General features: G+C 43.7%; 1 protein-coding gene across 2 annotated transcripts in view; it reads left to right on the forward strand.

The window, feature by feature from the left end:
- Positions 1-295: 295 nt before the first annotated feature.
- LOC115201744 (cAMP and cAMP-inhibited cGMP 3',5'-cyclic phosphodiesterase 10A-like) overlaps positions 296-20,324 on the forward strand; it is a 155,822-nt gene continuing 135,793 nt past the window's right edge. For both annotated transcript variants that reach the window (XM_029765611.1, XM_029765612.1), the window contains exon 1: positions 296-585. In XM_029765611.1, the coding sequence (XP_029621471.1) occupies positions 522-585 (64 nt within the window). In that variant the 5' untranslated portion in view covers positions 296-521. The remainder of the gene's footprint in view (positions 586-20,324) is intronic.

Here is a 20,324-nt window from a genome sequence, read left to right on the forward strand (position 1 = left end):
CGACACCCAGGATCAGTTAGCCTAAACACAACAGCTTGCTTTGGACTGGGCGACGGGGGGGGACGGACGGGAGTCAGCGTACAGCGTCGCCGCCAACTGTACGTTGCACTTCCCGGTTAATTTTATCCGTCGCGGTCGAGTGTATACAGTACACTCCCATTTCTCCTTCCTCCCAGACCGTGCGCTCTTTCTCTTCCTAATCTTGTACTTTTCACTGCTTCAGTGCTGCCACGGCGAGGAGAGGAGAGGAGGCTTTCCAACCGACGTTTATCTACACCTCGGAAGGCGAGTGAAGGGGGACACCCTCTTGTTTACCGTACTGGTAACGGACCACGCACTGCTCACGACCACGGTATTCCCGGCTCGGTTGGCACGGGTTATTAGGACCTAGGACATATAATCTCCAAGCATTGTGGACCAACCGTTCCAGTTGTAGTAGTGAGCAGCGGGAGTTTGATCAGAGAGGCACGGTACCCTGGTTTCTATCCGGAGCTTGTCCCTCTGCTCGCTCACCGGCAGACATGGAAGATGGTCCGTCTTCGACCAGCTGTTTTCGAAGGATCACGGACTGTTTTCTGGGATCAAGTAAGTTCCTTTTTTATCTGTGCAACAACAGTTAACCTGCTGAATGTGATCTTTATCAATGGGAGCATGAATCCAAAACGTTTTATTATCCACGACTTGGAACACGGGATTTTGTGGTTCTAGTTTTACATGTTTTCCTTGATCAGAATTGCATATGGATAATGCACGATTATTAATAGTTAACACAAATGTCTTATTCTGATCAATTGCAACTATAACAATTTAAAAAAAAAAATCAAACTTTCTGAATGACAAAAGGATTGATAACTGATCAGTGATAACATCTGAAACATGGGGATTTAACAGGAGGAGAGAAGAGTAGAGTACCGCATCATGTAGTGAATTATAAGGATTTATGCACAGTCCTATAGTTTACCAAGAAAATAGCCCATATTTCTCACCCGGTCCACCACGTGTAGGTCGGTTAACGTAGACCGATGGTGCTTGTTGAGATGTTGACCTGCACCGCTGTAGACCGGTTTCACCACAACTGATTTGACTGAAAAACCATGGAATTACCATTGATCACACCGTATAGTAACGTTGGAGACTTAAGGTGCCGCTCGCAAAATAAATCCTTTATCCCGTGAAACGGTGACGAACGGAAATAATGTTCTGGCAAACTGGAATATACATATTCAATGTGTAATGTGTATGTTTTATGTCTGTTTGATCATTTTACTGTCAACTCGAGCGTCACAGACACATTTTAATTTGTGTTTAAACGTATTATTAAACATTAAAAAACATTTGTACAGTAACTGATGCAAATGTAATGATTAAGTTGAGGTTACCCACAATAATGCACAGTTATAGTGTTACGCTGACGAAAAAAAATAATGTAGTAAATAATTGTTATTAACTATACAAGTCAATTTGAGAAAAATATTTAATTCAGGAATATTTAAAAAACAAATGGTTGCCTAATCTAGGGACATGAAACAGATCATAGAGATATGATTGGAAAGCACAGCATTTGTGTTTCAGTATAAAAGTCGGCATAGTTAGGTAGTTAGTATGGTTTAGGTTCTTGGTTGTAGTCTGAAATACAGGTATCTATGCCAAGGCGCATTGAAGCTGTTCTGGTGGCTGGTGGCTGGTGGCCCAACGCCCTATTAAGACGCTTTATGTTGGGGTTTCCTTTATTTTTGGCAGTTACCTGTATCACAAATTGAGCCATGCTGCTCTTATCCACTTCATTGACGTCTCACTCTGACTCTGACAATCAATTAATCAGGTCTTAATTTAGGATGTTCCTGACAGCACTTCCTGGGCCAGGGGAGATTGCTCAAGGTATTGATTCATTGTGTCTGAGGGGAACGGATCGTTCACAAAATGTCACACGCTTTAGTCTCTCTGTCTCACTGGGGAAAATACATACTTTCCATGCATCATATCCCGTGCAATTTGTTTAGACAATGTAGATAGTTTTTTTAAATTTTTATTATTATAATTTTTTTACTCAAAATGAAGTAAGTGTATATTATTTGTTGTCTGGTTTGGGGGGAGATCTTACAACACATCTGAACTTTCTCGGGTCATCTATTCTATTGGATGGATGAAAGTGTACAAGAACACATTCAGAACACATTATCCACACAATAAATACAATACATGACATCCGTTTATGATCCATGGTTGTGAAGTACAGTAGAGAACTCTGAATGCCGCGGTACCGGCTAGATGAGGGCAGCTCTGTTCTCTTAGTGAGAGGAAGCTGGATATGGTTCCAGAGGCGTGAGTGTCCTTTCATTTTTTTTTGCTGACGTCGGTAGACACCATCACAACTGTCCACTAGTGGCAAAAGTAAAAACTGCAATGCGCTGGGAGCGGAAGCTGGGAGCAGGAGCTGGGAGCGGAAGCTGGGAGCAGGAACGGGAGCTGGGAACGGGAGCTGGGAACGGGAGCTGGGAACGGGAGCTGGGAGCGGGAGCTGGGAGCGGAAGCTGGGAGCAGGAACGGGAGCTGGGAGCGGGAGCTGGGAACGGGAGCTGGGAGCGGGAGCTGGGAGCGGAAGCTGGGAGCTGGGAACGGGAGCTGGGAGCAGGAGCTGGGAGCGGGAACGGAAGCTGGGAGCGGGAGCTGGGAGCTGGGAACGGGAGCTGGGAGCAGGAACGGGAGCTGGGAGCAGGAGCTGGGAGCGGGAACGGAAGCTGGGAGCGGGAGCTGGGAACGGGAGCTGGGTGCGGGAGCTGGGAGCTGGGAGCGGAAGCTGGGAGCGGGAGCTGGGAGCGGGAACGGAAGCTGGGAGCGGGAGCTGGGAACGGGAGCGGAAGCTGGGAGCGGGAGCTGGGAACGGGAGCTGGGAGCTGGGAACGGGAGCAGGAACAGGAGCTGGGAGCGGGAACGGAAGCTGGGAGCGGGAGCTGGGAGCTGGGAACGGGAGCTGGGAGTGGAAGCTGGGAGCAGGAACGGGAGCTGGGAGCGGGTATGGGAGCGGGAGCTGGGAGTAGGAACGGGAGCTGGGAGCGGGAATGGGAGCTGGGAGCGGAAGCTGGGAACGGGAGCCGGGAGCTAGGAGCGGGAATGGGAGCTGGGAGCGGAAGCTGGGAGCTGGGAGCGGAAGCTGGGAGCTAGGAGCGGGAACGGGAGCTGGGAGCGGAAGCTGGGAGCTGGGAACGGGAGCTATGAGCGGAAGCTGGGAGCGGAAGCTGGGAGCTGGGAGCAGGAGCTGGGAGCGGGAACGGGAGCTGGGAGCGGGAACGGGAGCTAGGAGCGGGAACGGGAGCTAGGAGCGGAAATGGGATATCAAAAGGTGAATGCACCAATTTGTAAATCGCCCTGGATAAGAGTGTCTGCTAAATTACTTGAATGTAAATGTAAATGTGAATGAATGGGAGCTGGGAGCGGGAACGGGAGCTATGAGCGGGAGCTGGGAGCAGAAGCTGGGAGCGGGAACGGAAGCTGGGAGCGGGAGCTGGGAGCTGGGAGCGGGAGCTGGGAGCGAAAGCTGGGAGCGGGAGCTGGGAACGGGAGCTGGGAGCAGGAACGGGAGCTGGGAACGGGAGCTGGGAACGGGAACGGGAGCTGGGAGCGGAAGCTGGGAGCGGGTACGGGAGCGGGAGCTGGGAGCAGGAACGGGAGCTGGGAGCGGGAACGGGAGCTGGTAGCGGGAGCTGGGAGCGGAAGCTGGGAGCGGGAACGGGAACTCACTGCTTGGTCCACTGTGCCACCCCATCCACAATGAGTTAGCAAGGCGAGTTTTAATTAATGGCTGAATTTAACCCAATCCAAAACCTTAATCCTTAATTTAACCAATCGGGAATGAATGGCTGAATTTTTAACCAATCGGAATGAATGCCCGAAGTTAACCCTAGAGTTGTTTCTGTATCCTAAACCATAACCCTTAATTTAACTCTAGAGTTGTTTCCCCCTCCACACCCTTTTCCCCCCTCCTCACCCTTCTTCCCCCTCCTCACCCTTCTCCCCCTCCACACCGGTCTCCCCGTCCTCACCTTTCTCCCCCTCCACATCCGTCTCCCCCCTCCACACCCGTCTCCTCCCTCCTCATCCTTCTCCCCCGTCCACACCCTTCTCCCCCTACCCCCTCCTCCACACCCTTCTCCCCCTCCACAATCTCCCCCTTCTCCCCCCTCCTCACCCCCCTGCATCCTCACCTGTCTCCCCCCTCCTCACCCGTCTCCTCCCTCTTCACTCTTCTCCCTCCTCCTCACCCGTCCTCACCCCCCTGCCTCCTCACCCGTCTCCCCCCTCCTCACCCCTCCTCACCCTTCTCCCCCTCCACACCTGTCTCCTCCCTCCTCACCCGTCTCCTCTCCTCATCCGTCTCCCCCCTCCTCACCCATCTCCCCCCTCACTCCTCCTCCCGCTCTGTTTCCTCCCTATGTCTCCCCCTGCCCTCCCTCTCTTTCTCCCCCTGCCCTCCCTCTCTGTCTCCCCCTTCCCTCCCTCCCTCCCTCTCTGTCAATTCAATTTAAGGGCTTTATTGGCATGGGAAACATATGTTAACATTGCAAAGCAAGTGAAATAGTGTCATAAACGTTGAAGCCATGTTGAATGGACCAAACTGCAGGCGGAATGTGGATACTCATCTTTTAATGTGAAGAATAATAAATTAAAGCAAAGTATACACAGGAAAACAATAAACACGAAACTCACGACAGGCTAACAGGCTTACTACAAACAAAAAGACTAGCAGTGTTAGCACAACCACCCACGAACCCAAGTGACAAACATACTCCTAAATATATGACTCCCAATCAGGAACAACGATCCCCAGCTGTTCCTGATCAGGAGCCACAAGACTAACACAGAAACAGACATACTAGACAAAACACAGACTTCTTCAGCCCCGTCCTGACCAAAATACTACACCACTACTCCCTCTGCTGGTCAGGACGTGACAAATAGATAATAAACACAAGTGAAATAAACAATACAAATTAGCAGTAAACATAACAAATTCCAAAAGAATAAAGACATTTCAAATGTCATTATGTCTATATACAGTGTTGTAACGATGTGCAAATAGTTAAAGTACAACAGGGAAAATAAATAAACATAAATATGGGTTGTATTTACAATGGTGCTTGTTCTTCACTGGTTGACCTTTTCTTGTGGCAACAGGTCACAAATCTTGCTGCTGTGATGGCACACTGGGGTATTTCACCCAGTAGATATGGGAGTTTATAAAAAGGGGGTTTGTTTTTGAATTCATTGTGGATCTGTGTAATCTGAGGGAAATATGTGTCTCTAATGTGGTCGTACATTTGGCATTTTGTGGGCAGTGTGCACATAGCCTGTCTTCTCTTGAGAGCCATGTCTGCCTACGGCGGCCTTTCTCAATAGCAAGGCTATGTTCACTGGGTCTGTACAGTCATTGCCAAAAGTTTTGAGAATAACACAAATATAAATTTTCACAAAGTTTGCTGCTTCAGTGTCTTTAGATATTTTTGTCAGATGTTATTATGGAATACTGAAGTATAATTACAAGCATTTCTGTAGCGGGGTGCGTAATGGGAAGTCAGGCACAGGAGAGCAGAACTTGGTAATAACCGGAGATTTATTATGCAAAACCAACGGCATCCAGAACAACGAGTAAATGGGCACAAAATAACCCGTTGTCCAGGGGAACGCGCACAAGCACTACATTAAACAATCCCACAGAAAGACATGGGGGGAACAGAGGGTTAAATACACAACAAGTAAATGAGGGAATTGAAACCAGGTGTGAGGAAAAATAAGACAAAACAAATGGAAAATGAAAAGTGGATCGACGATGGCTAGAAGACTGGCGACGCCGACCGCCGAGCGCCGCTCGAACAAGGAGAGGACCCGACTTTGGTGGAAGTCGTGACAATTTCATAAGTGTCAAAGGCTTTTATTGACAATTACATGAAGTTGATGCAAAGAGTCAATATTTGCAGTGTTGACCCTTCTTTTTCAAGACCTCTGCAATTCACCCTGGCATGCTGTCAATTAACTTCTGGGCCACATCCTGACTGATGGCAGCCCATTCTTGCATAATCAATACTTGGAGTTTGTCAGAATTTGCGGGTTTTTGTTTGTCCACCTGCCTCTTGAGGATTGACCACAAGTTCTCAATGGGATTAAGGTCTGGCAGTTTCCTGGCCATGGACCCAAAATATTGATGGTTTGTTCCCCGAGCCACTTAGTTATCTATTTTTCCTTATGGCAAGGTGCTCCATCTTGCTGGAAAAGGCATTGTTCGTCACCAAACTGTTCCTGGATGGTTGGGAGAAGTTGCTCTCGGAGGATGTGTTGGTACCATTCTTTATTCATGGTTGTGTTCTCAGGCAAAATTGTGAGTGAGCCCACTCCCTTGGCTGAGAAGCAACCCCACACATGAATGGTCTCAGGATGCTTTACTGTTGGCATGACACAGGACTGATGGTAGCGCTCACCTTGTCTTCTCCGGACAAGCTTTTTCAATTAATCTGATCACTCTTCATAACATTCTGGTGTATATGCAAATTGCCATCATACAAACTGAGGCAGCAGACTATGTTAAAATGAATATTTGTGTCATTCTCAAAACTTTTGGCCACGACTGTACATTGTCAAAGCTTTCTTCATTTTGGGTCAGTTACAGTGGTCAGGTATTCTTCCTGTGGGAAGAAACGTGTGTTTTTTTGCCAATTTTAACCTCACACTTGTTGTTTGTGTACATGGATTTTATAATGTTGTTTGTTTTTCCCCCAACACCACTTTCCATTAATTTGTATAGCAGACCCTCATGCCAAATTGAGTCAAAAGCGTTTTTGAAATCAACAAAGCATGAGAAGACTTTGCCTTTGTTTTGGTTTGTTTGTTTGTTGATTGGGGTGTGCAGGGTGAATACGTGGTCTGTCGTACAGGTAATTTGGTAAAAAGCCAATTTGACATTTGCTCAGTACATTGTTGTTACTGATGAAATGTACAAGTCTGCTGTTAATGATAATGCAGGGGATTTTCCCAAGGTTGTATATCCCACAGTAGTTATTGGGGTCAAATTTGTCTCCACTTTTGTGGATTGGGGTGATCAGGTTCCTTGGTTCCAAATATTGGGGAAGATGCCAGAGCTAAGGATGATGTTAGAGTTTTAGTATAGCCAATTGGAATTTGTTGTCTGTATATTTTATAATTTCATTCAGGATACCATCAACACCACAGGCCTTTTTGGGTTGGAGGGTTTGTATTTTATCCGGTAGCTCATTCAAGGTAATTGGATAATCCAGTGGGTTCTGGTAGTCTTTAATAGTTGATACTAAGATTTGTAATTGATAATGTGTATGTTTTTACTGTTTGTTCTTTGTTATAGAGCCAAAAGTTTTGAGAAGTGGTTTATCCAGACATCTTGGATAGATAACTCTTCGTGTTGTTGTTTGTTTAGTGTTTTCCAATTTTCCCAGAAGTGGTTAGAGTCTATGGATTCTTCAATTACATTGAGCTGATTTCTAATGTGTTGTTCCTTCTTTTTCCGTAGTGTATTTCTGTATTGTTTTAGTGATTCACCATAGTGAAGGCGTAGACTCAGGTTTTCTGGGTCTCTATGTTTTTGATTGGATACGTTTCTCAATTTCTTTCTTAGGTTTTTCCATTCTTTATCAAACCATTTTGTCATTATTGTTAACTATGACTATGTACAGACCCAGCGTGCGAAAGAGCTGCAGGAGTTGTGACCCGTTTTTGTTGGTTATGTTGTTATAGTTGTGCCTAGTGGGGCATATGGGGGAGGGAATGCTGTCACCTCCAGGTAGGTGTTTGTCCTCCCTGTGTGCTGAGGGTGTCAGGTTCTTGTCCAGTTCTGGCATTTAGGTCGCCACAGACTAGTACATGTCCGGGGAGACAGAGAGGGAGGAGGGAGGGAGGAGAGGGAGAGGGAGGGAGGAGACAGAGAGGGAGGAGGGAGGGAGGAGACAGAGGGGGAGGAGGGAGGGAGGAGAGAGAGAGGGAGGAGGGAGGGAGGAGAGGGAGAGGGAGGAGGGAGGGAGGAGACAGAGAGGGAGGAGGGAGGAGGGAGGGAGGAGAGGGAGAGGGAGGGGAGACAGAGAGGGAGGGAGTGTGTATGTGTGTGTGCATACTTGTCTGTTTTATGAGGAAAAATGTCTCTTCATTGTGCCTGACTGAGCATTTTTAGTTTTTAGGGTTGACCTCTCACTTCTGACTGCGGCGTCACAGCTGTTAGTTTTAAAGGGGAACTTTGATGACTCAGTACACCCGTCTAAAGTGTGTGCATTTATGTGTGTGTGTGTGCTGCGTCTGTGTGTGTGTGTGTTGTGCTGTGTGTGTGTGCTGCGTCTGTGTGTGTGTGTGTGCTGTGTGTGTGTGTGCTGTGTGCTGTGTGTGTGTGGTGTGTGGTGTGTGTGTGTGTGTGTGTGCCTTGTGTGTGTGCCTTGTGTGTGTGCCTTGTGTGTGTGCCTTGTGTGTGTGTACACCAGTCTAGTTATATCACTGCAATCTTCAATATTTAAAATCCCAAACACAGACGTCTAAGCAAAATACAAAATAAAATCTACATTTAAATAGAGAGGAGATTGGATGTAATCGACACAACAAGCTGAAGTAGGGTCAGAACCAACCCCAACACTCACGGTTTCCCACCGGTGCTACTAACCTTTTCAGTTGAATGGCACCACAACTTGGTTTGGTCGCACCAATTTCTTTACTGCGCCATTATAATGACTTGACCTGTGTCTGTTTATACAATCAGATATACAATCAATAATTTATTTATCAGATATACAATCAATAATTTTTGTACTTTTTTTTTACCATTCTAACTATATAACAGCATAATGGTAATAATTTATTTGAATGATAAATCTGTAATGATTGACAGGTTAAATCAACATGTAGCCTCGGCCTATCCACCATACCGGTCGAATGCCTATTCAATACCAAGGCCCTTCTCCCCCGATTGCTCAGTTTGGCCGGGCGGCCAGCTCTAGGAAGAGTCTTGGTGGTTCCAAACTTCTTCCATTTAAGAGTGATGGAGGTCACTGTGTTCTTGGGGACCTTCAATACTGCAGAAATGTTTTGGTACCTTTCCTCAGATCTGTGCCTTGACAAGTCCTTCAACCTCATGACTGGATTTTTGCTCTGACATGTACTGTCAACTGTGGGACCTTATATAGACAGGTGTGTGCCTTTCCAAATCATGTCCAATCAATTGAATTTATCACAGGTGGACTCCAGTCAAGTTGTAGAAACATCAAGGATGATCAATGGAAACAGGATGCACCTGAGATCTAATTTGAGTCTCATAGCAAAGCGTCTGAATACTTTTTATGTTGTTGATACATTCGCAAACATTTTGAAAAACCTGTTTTCGCTTTGTCATTATGTGTGTAGATTGCTGACGATTTTTATTATTATTTATTAAATCAATTTTAGATTAAGGCTGTAACATAACAAATTGTGGAAAAAGTAGGCTTGGGTGGTGTACTGTATACTTTCAGAATGCACCGTATACAGTACACCACCCAAGCCTACACATAGCTATCATAAGATGAATGCACTAACTGTTATGAACAAAATTAAATAACTTCAAATTACTTGGCGTACACATCCCAGAGAAGCTGAAATGGTCTAACCACACGGACACCGTAGTGAAGAAGGCACGACAGCGACTCTTCAACCTCAGGATGCTGAAGAAATTCGGCCTGTCCCAGAGGTCCCTGACAGTGTTCTACAGGAGCACCATCGAGAACATACTGTCATACTGCCACAAAGATCATCAGGGACTCCAGCCACCCAAGCCATGGGAGTGTGGATTGTGGATTGGTGGAGGGGAGTGTGGTGGTGGAGGGGAGTGTGGTGGTGGAGGGGAGTGTGGATTGGTGGAGGGGAGTGTGGATTGGTGGAGGGGAGTGTGGTGGTGGAGGGGAGTGTGGATTGGTGGAGGGGAGTGTGGATTGGTGGAGGGGAGTGTGGATTGGTGGAGGGGAGTGTGGTGGTGGAGGGGAGTGTGGTGGTGGAGGGGAGTGTGGTGGTGGAGGGGAGTGTGGATTGGTGGAGGGGAGTGTGGATTGGTGGAGGGGAGTGTGGATTGGTGGAGGGGAGTGTGGATTGGTGGAGGGGAGTGTGGATTGGTGGAGGGGAGTGTGGATTGGTGGAGGGGAGTGTGGATTGGTGGAGGGGAGTGTGGATTGGTGGAGGGGAGTGTGGATTGGTGGAGGGGAGTGTGGATTGGTGGAGGGGAGTGTGGATTGGTGAATGGGAGTGTGGATTGGTGGAGGGGAGTGTGGATTGGTGGATGGGCCAATAAAAAGAAATAAAATGTTGCACATGAGAGGATAGATAGGTTGTGTGAGGGTCCAGGTGGGGGAGTGGATGACATCTGGGGGCTTGAACTCAGCCCTGTCCCCCTCGAGAACCTGTTCTCTTTTCATTGAAACGCAGGCTGAAGAAGAAGCTAGGAGGAGTGACGCAGATCAACATCTCTAGAGGGACTATACCCAGCTAGCACATTTGGTTCCTTGGAAGTTGTGGGAACGTACGTTTTTTGGGTTCCCATTTGTTTCTTTTTTTTTCTTTTTTTTTAAACGTTCTAAGAACGGAATGTTTTATTATGGTTCCCTGAAAGTTTTCCTGAGAGTTTTTATTAATGTTCTGAGAACATGTTTCAAGAAAACGTTTAATAACACTGCTGGCTTAGTTCAACTGTTTTGAACTCCGAGTATAGATATGACACATGGACATTTATTTACTTTGGCATTAATCATGCAAACTCATTACTTTTTTATTGTGGCATAGATTCAGCAAGATTAGATTTCTAATCTTCTGTTCTCTATCCATGCAATTAGTCCACTACACCACCAGGATGGAGCTAACAGGACATGTTTTCTTTTAAAACTCATACAAAGCTGTTAATTTTAGTCTATTCAAACAGACCCCATTTCTAAGGAAACTAGCGCTCATTAAAATCAGGTGTGGCCAATTAGTGGGTGTGGCCAACACACCTGAACACACTTAACAAGATAGAGGATAGACAGAGTTTTATTGACGTGGAGAACAGAATGTATATTTTTTTAAATAACAGTCTCAGAACTTTCTATGAACGTTACACATTTTTTTCAGTTTTTTTTTTATTGGAAGTTTAAATAGAACGATGAGGAAACCTGTATTAGACGTTATACTGAAGTACTGAAATTCCCACAGAAGAACGTTGTTTCTTAACGTTCTCTGAACATTCTGAGAACATAATTTTAAATAGAACGATGAGGAAACCTGTAGGAGACGTTATACTGAAGTACTGAAATTCCCACCTGAGAGATATGGTTCTTGGGAATGTTATGTGCTAGCTGGATGTCCTGCACCACTTCCAGAACGTTGTTGGAAGGTTCTATGCAACATAACCATTAGGACAACCACGCTCTCACCAAGCTCTAAGAAACAAATGGTTCTCAGAACATTATGTGCTAGCTGGGTAGTGACAGTGTAGAGCAGAGCAGACCTAAAAAAAGAATCAAGATTTGCTCTGCTTTTTTTAGAATAAGGACAGAGATATGTATGTAGGTCCTACTATACGCACAGGCTGAAATGAGCAGACCTTAAAAAAAAATATTACTAAAGGATCTGTTTTGCAGAATAAGGACAGATTGTTGATGGTTTGGGTGAATTTTAGTCATTTTTTTTCCTCCCTTTGTTCTCCCATGGTAACCTATCAATCAACAAGGGATATGGTGTCAAATTGAGAGATGTGTCTTTTTTAGTACTTTTCTTCTCTTGTGTCATCGATGCGCCTGTGGACTTTGTATTTCTTTCTAAATGTTCTGTTAACATTGTAACCTTCTGAAAATAGACCCCAGGTTTTACTGAGTAAATTCAGGACAGAGAGAGATTGGGTTTCAGTCCGATTCATAACATATGAAGGTGTTATTGTCCATACATAATGTCCATTGAGTGACCTGCTACGCCAACTGAAAGAATAGTTTATCCAGAAACACAAAATAATACTTAAAGAGCAATAGTATTGACAGTAGAAGAACTGCCTACCACTGTTATTTGGCTAAATTAAACTGACACCAGAGACTGATGGATAAGAGTTGAAACTGACACCAGAGACTGATGGATAAGAGTTGAAACTGACACCAGAGACTGATGGATAAGAGTTGAAACTGACACCAGAGACTGATGGATAAGAGTTGAAACTGACACCAGAGACTGATGGATAAGAGTTGAAACTGACACCAGAGACTGATGGATAAGAGTTGAAACTGACACCAGAGACTGATGGATAAGAGTTGAAACTGACACCAGAGACTGATGGATAAGAGTTGAAACTGACACCAGAGACTGATGGATAAGAGTTGAAACTGACACCAGAGACTGATGGATAAGAGTTGAAACTGACACCAGAGACTGATGGATAGAGTTGCTTTCTGGGTGCAGAAGGATGAATATTACTGTGAAGAGAACTATGGAAATAAATAGTGAAATGTTTAAGCCTTATTTCCTTTATTCAGATTACAACCTCCTCACTTTTCGGTTATTTGAAAAGGAAATCATCTCCAAAATATCTTTCTTTTTTTCTTTAAGCCATAGAAAGTTGGTTGCAATTTCAGTTTAATCCACCAGAAAAGACAGAACAAATACAACAAACATTAAAGTAAAATATACTAGTTGAAGAAACAAAACAAAATAATATTTTAGAAAATAAAATGTAAAAACGGAATAATCTTTGTAAATGATATCATAAATAGGACTGGTGGAGTGATGTCACACATGCAGCTAACACAGACATATGGAAATGTCTGCTCTACCCAAAATTACAACCAACTAATTGGAGCATTACAGCAAAAATATGGAAAGGGGATTTTGATCTGCGTTAACAGACCAAAATTGGCTAAAGAGAATTGTTATTAATAAAAAAGTATACCAGTTTCATTTATGGACCAAACATGTACAGCTGTGCCATATAGATAGCAAAATAGTTGGGAAGATATATTCGATGTACCGATTCCATGGCACGTAGTTTATGAACTGATACTCAAACCTACGCAGGAGTTTTTCAATTTAAATTATTATACTAAATTCTTGCAACCAATTGAATGTTATAAATATGGGGGATACAGCCTTCCCAGCTCTGCAGATTCTGCTGCGAAAAGACAGAATCATTTGATCACTTGTTTTGATACTACCCATTATGTAGGCTGTTTTTGGTCGCAGGTTCAGGAATGGCTGAATAATTTAAATGTTTACCTGGAGCTAATTCTGCAAATGACACTGCTGGGTGATTTAAAAAGTAATAGTCAATCAATCAATAATATAACAATACTCTTAGCAAAACATTTTACCTTTTAATTTACAATTTGTAGAAACTATGAGAAAAAGGTTCAGAACTTTTGTGAAACAGCACAGTAGAAAAATATATGGCAAATAGAAATCACAACTGGAGATAGATGGGAGGGGTCGAGGGGAGCTGGAGGATGAGACTGGATGGTGGTCAGAGATAGATGGGAGGGGTTGAGGGGAGCTGAAGGATGGTACTGGATGGTGGTCAAGGATAGATGGGAGGGGTTGAGGGGAGCTGAAGGATGGGACTGGATGGTGGTCAGAGATAGATGGGAGGGGTTGAGGGGAGCTGAAGGATGGGATTAAAAACAAACAAAAGATAACTAGTGTAAAATATACTGTGTCCGTAGGATTTATATAGTATGTATAAGCTGGAAATAGAAGCCTAAGTGTTGTTATCCATTTAGTTTACTCCAATTAGGGGAGAGGTGGTAGGGTTAGGGGAAAATAATAAAGGAAAATATAAAAACAAATATATATACATTACCGGTCAAAAGTTTTAGAACACCTACTCATTCAAGGATTTTATTTTTACTATTTTCTACATTGTAGAATAATAGTGAAGACATCAAAACTATGAAATAACACATATGGAATCATGTAGTAACCAATAAAGTGTTAAACATATATTTTATATTTGAGATTCTTCAAAGTAGCCACCCTTTGCCTTGATGACAGCTTTGTACACTCTTGGTATTTTCTCAACCAGCTCCATGAGGTAATCACCTGGAATGCATTTCAATAAACAGGTGTGCCTTGTTAAAAGTTAATTTGGGGAATTTCCTTCCTTCTTAATGCGTTTGAGCCAATCAGTTGTGTTGTGACAAGGTAGGGGTGGTATACAGAAGATAGCCCTATTTGGTAAAAGATCAAGTCCATATTATGGCAAGAACAGCTCAAATAAGCAAAGAGAAATGACAGTCCAACATTACTTTAAGACATGAAGGTTAGTCAATCTGGAAAATGTCAAGTACTTTGAATGTTTCTTCAATTGCAGTCGCAAAAACCATCAAGTGCTATGATGAAACTGTCTCTCATGAGGACCGCCACAGGAAAGGAAGACCCAGAGTTACCTCTGCTGCAGAGGATAAGTTCATTAGAGTTACCAGCCTCATGAGGACCGCCACAAGAAAGGAAGACCCAGAGTTACCTCTGCTGCAGAGGATAAGTTCATTAGAGTTAACTGCACCTCAGATTGCAGCACAAATAAATGCTTCACAGAGTTCAAGTAACAGACACATCTCAACATCAACTGTTCAGAGGAGACCCAGTGAATCAGGCCTTTATGGTCGAATTGCTGCAAAGAAACCACTACTAAAGGACACTAACAAGAAGAAGAGACTTGGTTGGGCCAAGAAACACGAGCAATGGACATTTGACCGGTGGAAATCTGTCCTTTGGTCTGATTAGTCCAAATTTGAGATTTTTGGTTCCAACCGCCGTGTCTTTGTGAGACGCAGAGTAGGTGAACGGATGATCTCCGCATGTGTAGTTCCCATCGTGAAGCATGGAGGAGGAGGTGTGATGGTGCTTTGCTGGTGACACTATCAGTGATTTTTTTAGAATTCAAGGCACACTTAACCAGCATGACTACCACAGCATTCTGCGGCAATACACCATCCCATCTGGTTTGCGCTTAGTGGGACTATCATTTGTATTTCAACAGTACAATGACCCAACACACCTCCAGGCTGTGTAAGGGCTATTTGAACAGGAAGGAGAGTGATGGAGTGCTGCATCAGGTGACCTGGCCTCCACAATCACCAGACCTCAACCCAATTGAGATGGTTTGGCATGAGTTGGACAGCAGAGTGAAGGAAAAGCAGCCAGTAAGTGCTCAGCATATGTGGGAACTCCTTCAAGACTGTTGGAAAAGCATTCCAGGTGAAGCTGATGGAGAGAATGCCAAGAGTCTGCAAAGCTCTCAGGCAAAGGCAAAGGGTCTCTACTGAAATAAGGGTTTCTTTGTAAAATATATATATTTTTTGTTAAACACTCTTTTGGTTACTACATGATTCCATATGTGTTATTGGATAATTTTAACGTCTTCAATATTATTCTACAATGTAGAAAATAGTAAAAAATTAAGAAAAAACCCTTGACTGAGTAGGTGTGTCCAAACCTTTGACTGGTACTGTATATAACTTGAAGTTATACTATAACTGTATATATATATTTTATATATAAAAAATAAAATAGGTACGCGGACCATCTTCATTGACCCTTTTTTTGTCTCGTGGCTGCTGCTGTTTATTATCTATCACTTCATTCCTTCCTTTAATAAGGACAGTGCATTTGGAAAAGTATTCAGACCCCTTCCCTTTTTCCACATTTTGTTACGTTATTATTCTAAAATGTATTAAATACAGTTTTCCCCTCATCAATCAACCAACAATACCCCATAATGACAAAGCGAAAACAGGTTTTTAGACATTTTTGCAAATTTATAAAAAAAACAAAACAGAAATACCTTATTTATGTAGCTATTTAAATCCTTTGCTATGGAGACTCTAAATTGATCTCAGGTGCATCCTGTTTCCATTGATCATCCATGAGATGTTTCTACAACTTGATTGGAGTCCACCTGTGGTAAATTCAATTGATTGGACATGATTTGGACCTACGTGTACAAATTACCTCAACTAACATGTACAATTTTGTGTTACTTAAAACATTTTTTTACTTTACTTTATTCTGTAAATATTTTCGTAACTCTTCTTGAACTGCACTGTTGGTTAAGGGCTTGTAAGTAAGCATTTCACGGTAAAGTCTACACTTGTTGTATTCGGCGCATGTGACAAATAAAGTTTGATTTAATTTTGATTTTGATTTGAGGATCTGAACAGAAGATTGGGAGAAACCCCCCAAATACAGGTGTGCCAAGCTTGTAGCATCATACCCAAGAAGACTTGAGGCTGTAATCACTGTCAAAAAAGCTTCAACAAAGTACTGAGTAAAGGGTCTGAATAGTTACCCTCTCTGGTTTCACCTCCATCTTTTTAAAAATGATTTATGAGTTATTATTTTTATTTTTTTAAATTATAATTGTATTTTTTGTTTATATTTTACCTTTAATTAACTAGGCAAGTCAGTTAAGAACAACCATTCTTCTGTCTCTGAATACTTATGTAAATGTGATATACAGTACCCTATACATTTTTCATTATAGGGTATTGTGTGTAGATTGATGAGGGAAAATAACTGAATCAATTTTAGAATAAGGCTGTAACGTAACAAAAAGTGGAAAAAGTGAAGAGGTCTGAATACTTCCTGAATGCGCTGTATACGTACATATCTACCTCTATTACCTCGTACCCCTGCACATAGACTCAGTAATGGTACCCGTTGTATATAGACTCAATACTGGTACCCCGTGTATATAGACTCAGTACTGGTACCCCGTGTATATAGACTCAATACTGGCACCCCGTGTATATAGACTCAGTACTGGGACCCCGTGTATATAGACTCAGTACTGGTACTCCGTGTGTATATAGACTCAGTACTGGGACCCCGTGTATATAGACTCAGTACTGGTACCCCGTGTATATAGACTCAGTACTGGTACCCCGTGTATATAGACTCAGTACTGGTACCCCGTGTATATAGACTCAGTACTGGGACCCCGTGTATATAGACTCAGTACTGGGACCCCGTGTATATAGACTCAGTACTGGGACCCCGTGTATATAGACTCAGGACTGGGACCCCGTGTATATAGACTCAGTACTGGTACCCCGTGTATATAGACTCAGTACTGGGACCCCGTGTATATAGACTCAGTACTGGGACCCCGTGTATACAGACTCAGTACTGGGACCCCGTGTATATAGACTCAATACTGGGACCCCGTGTATATAGCCTCAGTACTGGGACCCCGTGTATATAGACTCAGTACTGGGACCCCGTGTATATAGCCTCAGTACTGGGACCCCGTGTATATAGACTCAGTACTGGTACCCCGTGTATATAGACTCAGTACTGGGACCCCAGGTATATAGACTCAGTACTGGTACCCTGTGTATATAGACTCAGTACTGGTACTCCGTGTATATAGACTCAGTACTGGGACCCCGTGTATATAGACTCAGTACTGGTACCCCGTGTATATAGACTCAGTACTGGGACCCGTGTATATAGACTCAGTACTGGGACCCCGTGTATATAGACTCAGTACTGGGACCCCGTGTATATAGACTCAGTACTGGTACCCGTGTATATAGACTCAGTACTGGGACCCCGTGTATATAGACTCAGTACTGGTACCCCGTGTATATAGACTCAGTACTGGGACCCCAGGTATATAGACTCAGTACTGGAACCCCGTGTATATAGACTCAGTACTGGGACCCCGTGTATATAGACTCAGTACTGGGACCCCGTGTATATAGACTCAGTACTGGGACCCCGTGTATATAGACTCAGTACTGGGACCCCAGGTATATAGGCTCAGTACTGGTACCCCGTGTATATAGACTCAGTACTGGGACCCCGTGTATATAGACTCAGTACTGGTACCCTGTGTATATAGACTCAGTACTGGGACCCCGTGTATATAGACTCAGTACTGGTGTATATAGACTCAGTACTGGGACCCCGTGTATATTGTCACAGGCCGGCTCATAGCCTGTGGCAAAAATGAGGGGACATCAACAACAGGTATAGGCCAATTCAAAAGGTTCTTTATTGTAAAACAAAACTATTAACTTTAAAAAAAGAAAAAGGAATGAGGTGTGGAAATGTCATAATGTAGGGTGTAGGTAGGGTGCATGGATGCGTGAATATGTGTGTGTGAACATGACTGAGTGGAAACTAAGTAAACCTACAAAGGAACAAACAAAACAGGATCATACCTGGAGGAGCAGGGAGAGAGAGAGAGAGAGAGGTTAGTGGAGCAGTTTTATACCCTGAGCCCAGGTGGCTCCAATCACTAACGACCCTCCTCTGCCTGCAGGAGGAACCGCCCCTGCACTGCAGAGGAGGGGCCGTGACAATATAGACAAGTTATCGTTAATCATTGTGTATTTATTAATATTATTACGTGTTTTACTTTTCTATTATTTCTCATTTTTCTTTCTCTCTGCGTTGTCGGGAAGGACCCGTAAGTAAGAGTTTAAAAAAGCATGTGACAAACAATTTGACAAATACATTTTGATTTGAAACACACAAGTCCACACATTCTTGTTTTTTATTTATTTTATTTCACATTTATTTAACCAGGTAGGCTAGTTGAGAACAAGTCCTTTATTTAACCAGGTAGGCTAGTTGAGAACAAGTCCTTTATTTAACCAGGTAGGCCAGTAGAGAACAAGTCCTTTATTTAACCAGCTAGGCTAGTTGAGAACAAGTCCTTTATTTAACCAGGTAGGCTAGTTGAGAACAAGTCCTTTATTTAACCAGGTAGGCTAGTTGAGAACAAGTCCTTTATTTAACCAGGTAGGCTAGTTGAGAACAAGTCCTTTATTTAACCAGGTAGGCCAGTTGAGAACAAGTCCTTTATTTAACCAGGTAGGCTAGTTGAGAACAAGTCCTTTATTTAACCAGGTAGGCCAGTTGAGAACAAGTCCTTTATTTAACCAGGTAGGCTTGTTGAGAACAAGTCCTTTATTTAACCAGGTAGGCTAGTTGAGAACAAGTCCTTTATTTAACCAGGTAGGCCAGTTGAGAACAAGTCCTTTATTTAACCAGGTAGGCCAGTTGAGAACAAGTTCTTTATTTAACCAGGTAGGCCAGTTGAGAACAAGTTCTCATTTACAATTGCGACCTGGCCAAGATAAAGCAAAGCAGTTCGACACATACAACAACACAGAGTTACACATGGAGTTAACAAACATACAATCAATAATACAGTAGAAAAATCTATATACAGCATGTGCAAATGAGGTAGGATAAGAGAGGTAAGGCAATAAATAGGCCATGGTGGCAAAGTAATTACAATATAGCAATTAAACAACTAGCTATGTGGGGACACAAAATTCAGTCCCATTCAAAGTCAAAACCCTAACTCTAACCCTAGCTCCTAACCCTAAACCTAACCTTAAACCTAAACCTAAACCTAACCCTAAACCTAGCTCCTAACCCTAAATCTAAACCTTACCCCAAAACCTAACCTTAAACCTAAACCTAACCCTAAACCTAGCTCCTAACCCTAACTCTAAACCTTACCCCAAAACCTAACCTTAAACCTAAATCTAACCCTAAACCTAACTCCTAACCCTAACTCTAAACCTTACCCCAAAACCTAACCCTAAACCTAAACCCCCTAGAAAATAGCATTTGACCTCAAATGTTTGTTGACTATTCTGGTCCCCACAAGTATAGTTAAACACACACACACACACACACACACACACACACACACACACACACACACACACACACACACACACACACACACACACACACACACACACACACACACACACACACACACATTTTCATTTGTGGCTCGTCTTCCCAGTGGGGACCACAGCAGCTGTGGTGGTTACAGTGTGTTACTGTAGCTGTGGTGATCTAACCACCAGGCCCTCACTCACTCTCTCTCTCTCTCTCTCACACACACACACACACACACACACACACACACACACACACACACACAATCACAAACACAAACCAGGCCTTTGATGGTTGGTCGGCACCAAAGGGACTTGGTCAGTCGACCCGGGAGACGCACATCCTACAGCTCGGAGTGTCACTGTGGCCAAACCACACCCCCCCCCCCCCACACACACACACACACACACACACACACACACACACACACACACACACACACACACACACACACACACACACACACACACATCCTACAGTTCTGTGTCACTGTGGTCTCATGCATTGTATTGCAAATTATTTCCAACAGGAACCAGAGAGGGAATGGAATAGCAGGAACCAGTGGGGGTTAGGAATAGCAGGAACCAGAGAGGGTTAGGGTTAGGAATAGCAGGAACCAGAGAGGGTTAGGGTTAGGAATAGCA

Source organism: Salmo trutta, chromosome 10 (assembly GCF_901001165.1).
Source record: "Salmo trutta chromosome 10, fSalTru1.1, whole genome shotgun sequence".
Lineage (NCBI taxonomy): Eukaryota > Metazoa > Chordata > Actinopteri > Salmoniformes > Salmonidae > Salmo > Salmo trutta.